The sequence below is a fragment of the Protomyctophum bolini genome (assembly GCF_963924005.1).
Source record: "Protomyctophum bolini genome assembly, chromosome: 24".
Taxonomy (NCBI): Eukaryota; Metazoa; Chordata; class Actinopteri; order Myctophiformes; family Myctophidae; genus Protomyctophum; species Protomyctophum bolini.
Genome location: NC_137885.1, coordinates 19,033,165 through 19,047,918, shown reverse-complemented (window position 1 = coordinate 19,047,918; position 14,754 = coordinate 19,033,165). Strand labels below are relative to the sequence as shown.

Sequence of the window (14,754 nt, the reverse complement as noted above, 5' to 3'; positions counted from 1 at the left end):
GCCAAGTCCTACCAGGTGAAGATGTCCCCTTAATAAAAGCCATCCGACCCACTCCGAGAACGGCCAGGAGCTCCACTGTGTCTTCATTCCCCTCCAGAAGTCAGAGCCAGAGTCAGGCCTTTAAAGCAGTGGCATTTGATGACCGTGATGATGATAATGATCTTAATCTTTGTGTAGAGAAAAAATACCCGATTTGCTCGTCCACATAATATGACGTAAATTCTCCATTCATTGTCAATGGGAATTTAATGTTTATGTAAGACGAAAATCTACACTATAGTTGAATATAGGAGGGGCTAGCACCCCTCAAAAAGAGTGTTTGTGTGGGGGGGGGGGGGGGGATATATCAGGTTTTTGTGACAGCATGAATAACAATTTCATGCATATTACCTCAGAATTGATGAAGTGTAATTGATCAGTACTTTCACAGTTTCACCTTTAACTCAAAAGAGATTTACATACCTTCTAAATAGACATATTTGCACACAACACAGTCTAAATATGTAAGGGATATGAACAGTGCCATTATTACAGGTCATTGTTGAGAAATACACACAGAGGGATCTAATTAACCTGAAGTGGTTTTTATTTCTCAATGAATGACTAGCTCACTATTCATTACCCTGCTTGTTACACGGCTACTTCATAAAGAAATTACAATGACACAAAATGTATCAACAAAACAATGTCATTGATTTTTAAATAATTTAATATCTTACAGTAAAGAAAATGGTCCGTCCACCATGACATAGTATATGCTCAAATATGAATCAATGTTGAGTTACTGTACTGCCTATTTCTTCAATATATATATTTTTTATAAAGGTTGCAATACATCAAAGCAAGTGTTTATTCATATGCTTGTACACCCGGCTCCTGTTGACTTCAGTGCATTCCATCAAACCTTTGGCTGCAGTTTCCCTTTCCAGTGGCATTTAGACATTGTCCCGTAACTCCCGTTCCTTATTTAAAAATCACACCTGTGTGAACCGATTGGCATCCCACAATGCAATGCTTTTGTATTGTGAAAGTGAAAAAGGAATAAATATTTGTCAGGAGAGTTTTGCCCAAACAAAGAGATGCATTCAACACAGTCAAATAAGACTAATCTCGCCAACAGTAACATGATTGCGTGTGCATGTGTGCGTGTATTTGTGCGACATTTTCTCCATTTGAGTGCCGCATAAAGAGAAAGAAAAGACATTTGTCCATGCAGGTCAACTTGTTTCTTATCGGAAATGAGAGAAAGAGAGAGAGACACGGATGAAGAGATGAAGAGAGTCCCATTTGTATTGAGCTCTCTTTCTGCATAGGTGTCATTGCCTCGTCACCAGAGCTCCTGTCTGTCTCAGAGACAACTGGGCCAGCTCTCTGCTTTACTTTGACCTGTGGATAAGATGACACCTCTGCAGCTGATTGGAAAGCAGGGACACTCTACTTTGGCTGCTGCTAGTCTCAGGGGAGCACAGATTAATTTATTCCATACTGTATTGCCTGGAGCTTGAACTGCTGCTACTGAACATTGTTTGATCAGCTGAGTTTCCTCCATGGGTTGTTATACATGTTTCTATATGTATTTGCTATCTATCTATGTAGATTATCTGGCTGCCTGGCTGGCTGTGTCATGAGATAAATATTCATCAGTGCCCTTCCCCTAGGACCTAGGTGGTTGGCTAAAGGGCCTTTCTGTGTGGAGTTTGCATGTTCTCCCCGTGTCCACTAGGGCAGTGGTTCCCAAACCTTTTCGTGCCAAGGACCCCTAAATTGACTGATTACACTAGACAATTGACAAAAATAGGTTACAAAAATCGTGGGATTAAAACATTTATAATATATAAAAAAGAAACGGCTATTAGTATGACCCGTCCCTCTTGTCTTCCAGTGCCTCCAGTTCTATCAGTGTTCCAGCCGTCCTTGAACGCCACTGCTGACTACCAGGAGTCAGTCACCTTCACCTGCATCACGTCTGGATCCCCTCAGCCCGACGTCACCTGGCACAGGTTGGTAGCACTCCGTTTAACCTGGTATTATTTTAAGATGTTGGCACATATTTCTCCTCCAACATGAGGTCCTGCAATATTTGAATGATGCCTGGCGGGGCACTGCTGGTCTAGCGGTAAAGGTGCGTACCACCAAAGACCAAGGGGGAGATTTATGGTCTTGCTTTGATTCAGGGTCTCTGGTTTGATTCTGACTGGAAATGTACGTGCGTCCACCTTTTCTGATCATATACTTGTCTGTTTCTTCTGTCTAAATAAGCCAATGTGTTTTTAGTTTTTTCATCTGACTGAACTATAATTGTATTTCCTCTTTAAAACATTCAGATCACAATTATGTGGTCTGCCCAGACTTCAGTTGGTGTGGAGGTTTCCATAACCACTTGAACATTACGTATCTATATGCATTGACCAAAGTCCCTGGGCGTCTATACCCTCTTATCCCCTCCTTTCCCCCCCTCTACACCAAATCCCTTTGCCAGAAGTACAAGCTCACAACGCATTGTGAGCTGAGTAGATATGCTATTTCCTCACAATGTTTGCCTATTTTCACCGAATGTTTGCCTGAATGGGCTCTATGCACACAGGCCATGTTGAAAAGAACATGGGCCCCTTCCCTATACTTCCTTCACAGGCATTACCACCACTGATGCCAATAAAGGCTCTGTTCCATTCTGGTCAAGCAGAGACAGGGGTGTTGCTATTGTGCGTGTTGGCTCACTGGAAACACTCTGCTACACCAGTGGGTCACAAGGTGTCCTTGAGTGGGTTCCAAATGGCCATGTATGGGTTTGTAACTCTGAGAGTGTGCAAATGGAACCAACATAACATTTGTACACTCTTGGAGTTATGGGAGTCCTTGAAATTAAAAAGTTTGAGAACCACTGTACACTAAATGAAATAGAGCCTAGTATCATCTGTAACACCTGTGAAGGAAGTATAGGGAATGGGCCCGGGAGTAGGAAGATTTATTCTGTGTGCATAGAACCCCATTGGGATGATAGGGTAAGGGTTCATGGGGGTTAAAACCTTTGAGGTATACCTTCTGCTACGTGTGATTTACTTTCACATTACCGTGCCCTTGTTGTGACTACCACTCCGCTGTGTTGCTTAATGGCTGTGGACGTTTCAGGCTCTCACACACTTGAGTCAGTATTTCTCGTCCAAAATCATCGCATGTTAAAAAAATAAATACAACCTCACATTGTCTGTCATGTTTACACACACACACACACACACACACACACACACACACACACACACCCCTGCCTCTGGAACTGTCGTCCCAATATTTCAGATCAGGTTCAATATATATTGCACTGCGTTTTTAGTTTTCTTTTTTTATGCATCTGTCAACGTCTCTATTTTGTGTTTCAAGGTGTGTGTGTGTGTGTGTGTGTGTGTGTGTGTGTGTGTGTGTGTGTGTGTGTGTGTGTGTGTGTGTGTGTGTGTGTGTGTGTGTGTGTGTGTGTGTGTGTGTGTGTGTGTGTGTGTGTGTGTGTGTGTGTGTGTGTGTGTGTGTGTGTGTGTGTGTGTGTGCGTGCGCACGTGTGTACTGCCGGTCGCTGTTCAGCATCAATTGAGTTGCGGAAATTGGTTTTCTTTTTAATATGTGGCTCCAGTATTGCTAGCAAATCATCAAACCCGGGCCACTGAAATGAACCTTGAAACGATGTGGATAATTCCACAGGTCCTTGCTCAGCAGGTGAAACTGTCTCCTCGCTCTTTACCTACAGGACCAAATGATTATATTTCCTTTTTATTTTTTCTGTTTTCAACAAGCACCACAAAATCACCCTCGCTGATGCTGCTGACTCAATTCTGTTTTGTCCTGCGAAACAATGTGCAAGGTTTCTGTGATGAATGAAAAGACAATATGTATTTGGCTGCCAACCTCCATCTGAAAAGATTTTGTTCCAGACGCACACGCACAGTCGCACACACATCACGCACACGCGCGCACAGTCGCTGCAGGAGATACAAATCACAGAATCGCCCTGGATGTAAACACTTTTCTTTTGACGTCGCCCTCCTCCTCTTACATTTCCTCAGTGTGTGTGTGGTTTCCTTTCAGCATGGGGAGAACGGACATCAACGATGATCTCAGATCCAAATATTGTACTTTTACTCCACTACATTTGACAGCTTTTCCCTCTAGTTACTTTGTAGATTTGGATTAATCATCAAGGAACCCGCTCAAGGAACACTGGATATCCCCGGACCACTGGTTGAAAACCACTGCCTTAGAAAATTGACACTGGGTGAAAATAAACGGGTTACAAAAATTGTGGGATACAAAAATACAAAAGAATAAAGGCTCATACATAGTCTGGATTTTCGGTGGTTAGGTGACCACCGAACTACCGAACAGGATGTCACGAGCCGCAGTGAAGAGCAAACCACCGCCACCGCTCCAGCCTTTCTCTCTGTTTTTACTCACCACTGCTCAACGTTATTTTGCGGTGGTCGCCGTGGTCAGCTCACCACCGAAAATCCAGACTATGAATAGGCCTTAAGGGTTCACCCTCTATTTGAAGTATTCAAAATAAATAAATGATGACGACGACGATCACTTCCTTGTCCTTATCTCGTGTTCCTCCAGGAGAGGTCAGCAGCTGCAGCAGCAATTGGAGAAGTACGTGATCTTGGGTCTGGAGGCTGGCCGGAGCACCCTGACCATCCACAGCATCCGACAGGAGGACGGGGGCCCCTACGCCTGCAGGGCCACCAACAAGGCCGGCTCCCAGGAGCGAGAGCTCCTCCTCAAAGTGTTTGGTAAGTAAGGGAAGCCGCCCGCGTAGTGGTGGAAAAAAAGTACTCAAATGTTTCAACCCATTCTGACCTGAGATCAGATTCTAAAAATGTCTATTACATCCCGACAGTTTAATTATTAACCCATTCTGACCTGAGATCAGATTCTAAAAATGTCTTTGATTTTTCAAAAATAGCAGACCTACAAGCTAAAGTCCGTAATTCAAAATGTATAAAGTGCAAAGTATTGGTATCAATTCAAAATATAAGTAACAAAAGTACAAAGTGCTCATTATGCAGAATGTCTCATTTCAGCTTGTTGATCGGCTATTTTCAAATGGCCGAAAGCTATAGCGCTGAAGTGGTTACTCTGTTTTGTAATAATAATCAAAAGCGACCCATTTGTGGGTCGCAGACACATTTTTATGGGTCCCTTAAATTTTTGTCTCCTACATTTTGTTTTGAATTATTATTATTTAAAACCATTAAAAAAGAAAATCCCTAAAAAGTTAGTTTCATTAATTAATACCAAATTAAATAATTTCAAGTAATTTCTTGATCGAAGAAATTCCATGAATTAGAAAGTTTAATACTGAAAATAGTCGATCTACAAGCTCATTATAGCGGTGCGAATCGATGCCTTGTGAGCTTGTAGATCGGCTATTTTCACTAGTTTTCTTCCTGGGCAAACGACTAATTTCTCTTTTTGGTTAACGGCAAAAAGGTTTGGGAACTACTCCCCTAGAGGAAAGGCACCACAATCTGTATGGCTTTTTGGGAACATGACACTCTGTTCCATAGTGGTGGATAGATGAGATGATAGATGAGCCACCCCCTTGGGGCTTGAAAGGTTTATGAGCTATACGCGTTGCATTTATGTCACCTTAAATCACTGACGTATACAGCACTGCGTTGATCAAAAAACAAAAAAATATTCCCATTTGATAGAAATGCATCATGGAATGCGAGCAATGTCATCAATGGGATTCATTTAATTTCAAAAGAGATATCGCATTTAATTTACTGAAACAAAGAATATGAGATCCTCGTACAAAAAAAAAGTTTGTAATTATTATTTTCATGAAGCTCTGAGCTGTTTTCCACACATTCTTCATATAGTTCTCTTCTCCCACCGTGAAATTACATGGAGATTTATACGCCATTCATCAACAACTTGTCAAGTCGAGAGAAGCACTCGTTCTTCAAAATGTACAGTTTAATGAAGGTAACCGGGGGAGTTTTGTTTTGCAATGGGAGGTATGGGGTGTAGCTGTAAGTTAGTTTTATTGTCCTTGACATCCCATGCAGGGGAGGGGCACAGGGAATGTATAAGCTGATGTGCTTGTATTGTGTACGTGCACATGCATATGCCCCTGCTAACAAACGACAGCCTAAAATTACCTATGAAAGTAAGAAATGTCAGTCCTGCTTATGCACGATTCCAGTAAGTAGCCTAATAATATCTGAGGTGCCACCACCCGCATTACAAGTATTAAAATTCAGTTTTGAGTTTAGGTCAAAAATAGTCTTGCAGAATGTTGGCTGTCATAGATAATTGGTAGCCAGCTATTCCAGTATCTCAGCAAGAATGCTAAGAATTACTACCATAGCAAAGCTATTCTTTCCACAGACAAGTGCTTTAACTGCCTTTGTGGACATTCATTAAATCTATTAAATATAAAGACACCAAACTGCTTAGTACAGTACGTTGTTAATGCAACTGAGATATTGGATGGTAAAACAAGTGTTTTAACTATGGCAATTCAATTAAAGCTCTGATCATTTGCTGATGTTTTAATGCTATTTTCCAGGCTATTGCCAAACAATGCCCTGACACCAATAAGGGTGATGATGTGGGTGGACTGGAGTGGGGTCGAACTGGACCAGTTTTCTGAATTTATTCAGCTGCTGCAAGAAGAGCAGCCCTTTGTTGAGCGCTCTCTGTGAGGATCGAAGGTTCTCCTCCCAGCTTGAGTTACAGATTGTTGTTGCAGCAACTACTTTTGGTCTTGTCATTCAAAAACCTTATTGCTTGGGGGAAGTACAGCTGCTACAGAGCCTACAGTACTTCTCTTAATGACCTTCTGGATGCGGAACAACCAGGCCTAAGGCGTGGACGAGAATGTTTTGTCCCTCCACTGTCTGTGGACAGCGAATCTCCGGCACCATTGGTCCGATCTACGTGAAACTTTACTGTGGACACACACACACACACACACACACACACACACACACACACACACACACACACACACACACACACATTACGTATTATGATTAATGTACATAACTATGTATGTACCATTAATATGTGTATCTTATTCAGTTCGGCCACTCCACAGCCTGAGCAAAGACTGAGCTGAACTGTCTTGGGAGGTAGAAATGTCTAACTGTGTTGGTCAGTAGCTGGAAGTTTGAAGAACCGACCGGGGAAACGGTCCAGCATGCTGGAGTGGAGTGACGGGCATGCTGGATTCCAGCCATGCATGTCTCATTGAATGCCAGAGAACACAGCATAGTACCTAATTTCCCGTTGGTGTTTAATCTGTGCGTGCAGCTTGTTTAGATCATTTTCGAGGGACTGAACATTTGGCTAGCAGAATGTTACAGGCAGAGGAGGTTTGTTGTTTTCTCTGCCGGGTTGTGCAGAGTCCTAGGTTTTCCTCCGGTGACGACGAGCAAGTAAACAAAGTACCCATGGGGGAGTCCATGGACCGTGATGATGCCAAAAGTTGGCTTAAACTTAAAGTCTGAAATGGCTGACAATGGTCGTATCTCCTAAAGTGTTTGTCGCAAGATCTGTCAGAATGTTTAATGAGTCTGTCTTGAAGTGACGGGAGTATTAATAAGAACATGTTAAGAACTTTTTTTTTTAATACGAGAGCATCATAGGTCTATGGTATTTTTTTTAACTTTTGAAAGCTTTTGAAAATTACGTCATAAGGCAGCCAAGTCTATGGACTTTTAATGTTTGTTTAGGGCACTAAATATCAATGTGAGCCATCATGTGGCCAATATAAATACATGGTTTCGTTTTACACAATAACACACTGACTGCATTCATGTCTCGCAGTCTATTAACATTATAAGAGAGCTGTCTGGCGCTTTAGACAGCTATATGTTCTGTACCTATCTCGTACCGACTCTGCCTCTACTCGGTCTTGCCTTACTTGGTTTCAGCCTCAGTCTCGACTTTGAATCGACCTCCTCCCACACTCTGTCTTGACTCGGAATCGACTACAACACTACTCTTGAGTCTTGACCATGCTTTCTCTCTCTCTCTCTCTTTCTCTCCATCCTCCAGTCCAGCCTCACATCACTCAGCTCCGTAACGTGACGGCGGTGGAGGGCAGTGCAGCCATGATCTCCTGCGTGTCCGAGGGAGAACCCATGCCTGATATCTCCTGGAGGAGAGCCAGCGATGGACACACATTCACCCATGGAGACAAGGTATGTGTGTGGAAAGGTTGGGGTGTGTGAACAGTGGTGGACAAAGTACTCGCCTCGTGTTTTACTCGGGTATAAGGGGCTATCGCCTCACAGCTAGAAGGTCCTGGGTTCGATTCCCGCTGGGGACGATGTGGGGACGGCGGGGTCGCTAAATAATTTGGTGGGGGGGGGGGGGGGCAGTAGCAGTCAATTTATATTGGGGGTCGGGAGGCGGCGGGGCGGGGGTCCCGAGACATTGCCAAAGCATTTGGCAAAAAACTTTGAAAACCCCTGCTATAGGGCAGTGGTTCTCAAAGTAGGGTCCGGGGACCTCCAGGGGTCCTTGAGGGAGTTCCAGGGGGTCCCCAGCTAAATGATAGTTAGTAACCAAATGGACTTTTATAGATATGCAACTCTGAGAGTGTACAAATGGATCCAAATAGACCCGGCCCGTTAGGGTCCACTTGGTTCCATTTGTACACTCTCAGAGTTAGATTAACATTGATTTCACAATATAAATTTGGGTCCCAGAGATATCAATTCCATTAAATGGGGATCCGTAGCCTAACGCATGTCAAACTGGGGGTAAATCAATGCTAGAGTCATCAAAATCATCTCTTAGGGGGTCTTTGGCATATGTTTTCAAATGGGGGTCCGCAGGCTAATAAATGTGGATTTGGGGGTCCTTGACATGAAAAACGTTGAGAACCACTCCCATAGTGTACGTAGGTACCCTCACTCAAAACATACAGTAATCCTGGTCTCTATACTGCCTCCCCCTGGTCACTGATGGAGGGGAAAGGATAAAGTTGGTATAACGTGTTCCTTCCATGCGCTACGTCCAACCGGGGGATTTGCATGCTCGTCGATGCATATAGTGTTGGTCTCTCCAGATAATTAAATGAAAAGGGTGATTCCCTTTTGTGAGGTTTTATAACTGTTACCATGGAAACATGCAACAGCATGCGCTGGTCGGTATTCCTGCATGGCGTTATCTAAAGTGTCCATGCGCCAGCGTCACTCAAGCCCTTGATGTGCGATCACATTGCTCACTATTCAAACAACCTTCAACAGACACGTATAACAAGCACGTATAGATTTCATATCTTATGTATTCTCATGGTATACTCGTATGAGAAACCACATTACTGCTCTGTGACTATGAATAATAACAGAACTGATGTTGAAGAGTAGCCTACAAAGCTAGCAGGAGCCCATTTCTTTCATTTTCATTTGTTTTTTGTAGTCCCTCTCATTGTAAACATAAGTTACCCTGAGGCTTGAGGCAACTCATTTAAATCCTTTATTGTAGGCTATTAGCCTGGGTAAACCCACTCCCCCTGCTGGACAACATTTCATTCTGCCAGGCAGAATGCAAATCTGGCGAGGGGGGAGGGGTTTACCCAGGCTAGTAGGCTATAGCACTGAGAATCCAAATTGTGCATCAAAGTTGTGTGGTGACTTTTGTCAATTACTTGTATGAGAGGGGGACAGGTGGTGGAGTTAGTTGTTTTAGCAGACAGTTTAAGTGTCCAATGGAGTTAAGAGGTTTTGTCCGAATCGCCTTTTAATACGTTTCATTGGTTCAATATGTTTTTAGCCAACACACAGACGTAAAGGGTGTTCAATAGCACTGATGTATGCAATACTGCAGTAAAAGTCTCAGTCAAGTGAAAAGCTACTACATGGTGTGTCAGTTTCTCTGGGTGATAAGTGAGGAACACGTGGCCACGGTTGACAAGGTGGCGTGCGGAACGGGGAAACTCCCAAGGTGCATTGCCTCATTTACAAGCGTTCATCGATTACAGGAGTGACTGCACTATTTCACTCTTAATTGACCCGTTTGCCCAAATTGATACAATCTGTCTTCATACAGATGTAAAGACCTTGAGGGTAAATCCACAGCTTTATGAGATCGATGGATTGATGACTCAATCTAAAGCAGAAGGAGAGTTAATGTTCAAAACCAACTGTATACCTACGTATAAAGCACTCAAAGTGCTCGAAAAAGAAAAATATAGTTATCATGGTCAACACCAACTCTAAGCTACCCACATAGCAAAATTGGTCCAGCCAGTTATGGCCCACATAATCCACTACATTCGTCCCACTTTGAGCAATGAATTTCTTTTATGGCCCAGATCTGGTTTGCCAGAGCTGTGGAAACACTGTTCTGGCCCAGTAAATTTACTGGAATATGACTGTACTGGAATATAATTGAGCGTGTGATGGTGTGCATGTGTGTGTGTGTGCGTGCTTGTGCGATTGACGGTGTGCGTGTGACTGCGTGTGTGCGTGTGCGTGCGTGCGTGTGGCCACGTGCGTGCGTGCGTGCGCGTGTGTTCAGAGCAAAGATGGCCGTTTTGAAGTCCGCGGCCGCCATGGGAAATCCACGCTCACAATCAGTGATGTGCAGATGGCCGATGTGGGCCGACTGGACTGTGAGGCACTCAGCAGGATCGGAGGCCATCAGAAGAGCATGTTCCTGGACATTGAGTGTGAGTACACCAGCCTGAAATCTGGCCTGGTCTCATTCGTAATAAATAAATCAATACATGCATCACACCTCAAATGTGTGAAAGGAAATAAAGGATTGCATGCAGTATTGGTCCGAGGCCATATAGACAGACAACTCCCTGGGCTGACAACTTGCTGAGGGCAGCATATATGTGGTGAGTATGCGCGGCGTTCTCCTCATTTGGTGAGCGAATTTATGCGCCCCCACTATCAGTATCCATGCTGTCTCAGCATATGATGCTTACACAATATGCCACCCTCCTCTCAATAAGTGGTGCCTGCTCTGCATGCCAGCAGTGGTGGAAAAAATATTCAAAAGTTTTGACTTAAGTCAAAGTATCAATACTGCTCTCTTACAAGTAAAAGTCTGTAAATCAACATTTACATGAGTAAAAAAGTACAGAAGTATTGGCTTCAAAATGTACTTAAAGTGGCCTATAGTAAAAGTATTCATTGTGCAGAATGTTCAATGTAAAGTTTTCAATTGTATAAGCACTGTGAGCTTGTATCGGCTACATTTTATAGTAACAAGTAACTACATTTTTCAGTGAAAGTACAATATTTGGATGCGAGATGTAGTGGAGTAGAAGTAAAAGTATTGGAAATAAAGTAATAACTCAAAATTTTACTTACAGTACATGTAAATGTACTTTCCACCAGCCACAGAAGAACGCTTCAGGGGGAGGGAGACACTGTCAAAACATTTGCATAGGGCACCAAAATCAGCTACTGTATAGGACGCTATGTGTGCAAAACTTATATAAGCGCATGCAAAGTGGCAAAGTGATAGACAGACTGGATTTGTACCAAGGAATATTTTAAATGGTTATTTTTTAGAAATAAGTCCCATGGATGGTAGATATTGAATGGAATTTCACAAGCACCCGGTTTCTTGCTGAAGGATGCAAATATACAGTATTATGAAAATACATGGTCATCCCACAGTGTTTGCAGGATGAATGGATCTCATGTTGTTCAAAAAAATTGTTAAAGAGACATAATTTTCAAATACTTCTATCAAACTGATATTGAGGTATAAATATGAAGATAAGCTAATTAATACATATCATAATGCATATATACATATCACATCAGGTTATTCCCTGCGTGTGCAGTCACAACGACGTATCCATATCGAGATGCAACGGGAGCAGGCTGGGTGGGAATCAACATGAACGAATGCGGAATGGGACAAAAGCCGCCTGGAGCAATGAGTGTGTTTTCCATCCGCTCCACTCAGCTCATGTGCACTGATAGCTTACACCTATCTTGGCTATTAGTGGAGATATGGGATGGATGCCCATAAATATCAGACACAAAGGTGGGATGTTTAGACTTTGGAATAGACTTTCTTATTTTCTTCAAAATAAAGGCGCTAGAGTGCCAGACGATATGGGAAAAGCCCTGCCTTCCGTTCTTCCCAAAAACCGGGAGGCATAATGTTGCTTCATTGCTTGCTTGCCTCGCGATGATTACGCTAAAGTCTCTCTAGAAGCATTAATATTCTAAACGAGAGGCATGTTGAAGTCAGAAATGACTTAAGTGGGTGGATCACTGACATCTTGAGTTTGACCAGATGAAGAGCCTTGGCTCGAAACGTCGTCAATACATTTATCATACAGAAGTATGCTATTTTGGTCAAAACCATGGAGAGCTCCCTATAGGAGATACGAGGCATTCTTTCGCAGCCGTAAACAAGGAAGTGAACGGCAGCGTGCATGCGCGAACAGCCAGGAGTATGATTTTTTATTGTGATCTCTCGCCCTTGAAATACAGTATATAATCCTTGGTTTCTGTTGTTTGAACAATAATAGCAATTCAAATCAGTATGTATCCTAGGGTGCATCTCACTAGCCAACACACAAGAGGAGGTTGAATGCACTGAAACCAGCCCTCCCCAAAACAACAGGTTTGGAGATCTGTTGGGAATTGATTACAACACCCATGCGCCCAGTCCCAATGTTTGTAAACAAATATTTGGTCTATATGTCTGATGACAGACTAACCAAAAATATTTTTAACTGGGACATTTCTAATGGTTACCCCTGGGCCAATGAAGTAGTCTTTATTTTTTATGAATAATTCATAATCTTATTATTTAAATAGATTATGCTGTAATATTCATGAAATACAAAACTATGTGTTCCTTGGGTAGGGAGAGTTGGGTTGTTGATTTATGGTACAAACCAAAACTAAGAACATATTGTCTTATTACAAATGATTATAGCAATGAACCTTATGTTACACAAAATGTATTCAAAAGTCAAAGATCTTTTTGTGCACAGTTGCATTCCGGGACCTTACCATTAGCTTTAGAAACGGGTAGATTCATTGGTACTCCTGAAGAGGACAGAATGTGTTTAGAGTCTGATTTGGAAGAAATTGTTTTACTGCCCATGATGAATTATTATTTTGTAAAATGACAACTATTTGTGTATAAAAGAGACAATAAACCTATTTGCTCAGACACTATGACATAAAATTGTCAATGGGAATTTAATGTTTAGTGTAGGACAGAAAATAGACACTAATGGCTTAATATGGGAGGGGCTAGCGCTCGTCAAAAATAACTGAAATTCACTCTGTGTGATATCCAGTACCCTTGATTTTCATGATATTGATTTGAATGGATATCGCACCAGAAGTGACAAGAAAAGTCACTTAGTTACTTTCCACCACTTGTGATCAGTGGCAGCAAAAACACTGAACACAGCACACAGAAGCGCACACAGAAAATAAATACGCACTCGGAAGAAGGATCAGAATGCACACACATTTAAAGATACGCACGCACGCACGCACGCACACACCCATAGGACGCACAAGTAATGAAGTCATTTACTAAGTCACCGCTGACTGAGGGACAGGGGTGTGTGACAGAGAGCTGGCCATCAATCTCTTTAATGGGATCCTGTGAGCCAGCATAGAACAATAGTAATACCTCTCCGTCTGAGCCGGGCCGGGCCAACCGGGCTCCAGGGGGACGTGCATGCTGCTGCCACTCATGTCATCCATTAATCATCTTTATGTTTTTGGATTATCTGCTCATAGACGCCAGTTTGAAAAGTTGCTAAGTCTGTCTGTGGATTTTATACACATTTAACTAATGAAAAGTATTAAGAGCTTGTGACTAAGGGTGGTGCAGTCGGTATAGCGCTGTCGCCTCACAACTACAGTAGAAGGTCCTGGGTTTGATTCCCGCTGGTGCTGCTGGGGGCGTGTCTCTCCTCCGCGCCATCAGTGCCCATACCCGAGGCGGGTTTGGCGAAAGGGCCTTTCTGTGTGGAGTTTGCATGTTCTGCCCGTGTCCCCTAGAGTAGGTACCCTCACAAAAAACATGCAGTAATCCTGGTCTCTATACTGCCTCCCCCTGACCAGCCCGGGTGCCTGATGGAGGGGAAAGGAATTGGTTAGAATAACGTGTTCCTTCCACGTGCTACGTCGAACCGGGAAAACTCCCTCCTGATAGGTGAAAAGAAACGACTTGGACTCCTCATGCATACTGTAGAAGGAAGCATGTGGTCAGTCCGTTGCTCTCCCCAGGTTGGCAGAGGGAGTGTAGCGCTCAGGATGACACTAGACAATTGACACTGGGTGAAAAAATGGGTGAAAAAATCGTGGGATAAAATTACAAAAAATAGCTTGTGACTAAATAATAACTACATTTGATCATTCCCCCCCTCCCCCATTTCGTACCGGTTTAGGATGTTCAATACAAGGATTCAACCTGACACTGAAGACGATCATTTATATTCAGGATTCTCTCTCTCTCCGTGTGTTCTTTCCCTGTGCACAGACATGCCAAAGTTCCTGACCAACCACACCATCTATTACTCGTGGGAGGGCAACCCGGTCAACATCAGCTGTGAGGTCATGTCCAACCCGCCGGCCACCATGCTGTGGCGGCGGGAGCGTCTCACCATCTCCACAGAGGGCATGGCCAACATGCGCGTGCATGACACCGTGGACCGCTCCCTGCTAGAGGTGTGTGTGTACCACAGCAGTGGTGGATAAAAGTGCTTGCATGTTTTACTCAAGTAAAAACTCTCTGTTTGTAATT

General features: G+C 43.1%; 1 protein-coding gene across 1 annotated transcript in view; it reads left to right on the top strand.

Moving 5' to 3' along the window:
• The window catches only part of ncam2 (neural cell adhesion molecule 2), a 183,647-nt gene that overhangs the window by 142,101 nt on the left and 26,792 nt on the right, over positions 1-14,754 (top strand). The window contains exons 6-10 of the mRNA XM_080758053.1: positions 1,883-2,000; positions 4,600-4,772; positions 8,053-8,198; positions 10,525-10,675; positions 14,491-14,678. Coding sequence (XP_080614179.1) covers positions 1,883-2,000; positions 4,600-4,772; positions 8,053-8,198; positions 10,525-10,675; positions 14,491-14,678 — 776 coding nt within the window. The remainder of the gene's footprint in view (positions 1-1,882; positions 2,001-4,599; positions 4,773-8,052; positions 8,199-10,524; positions 10,676-14,490; positions 14,679-14,754) is intronic.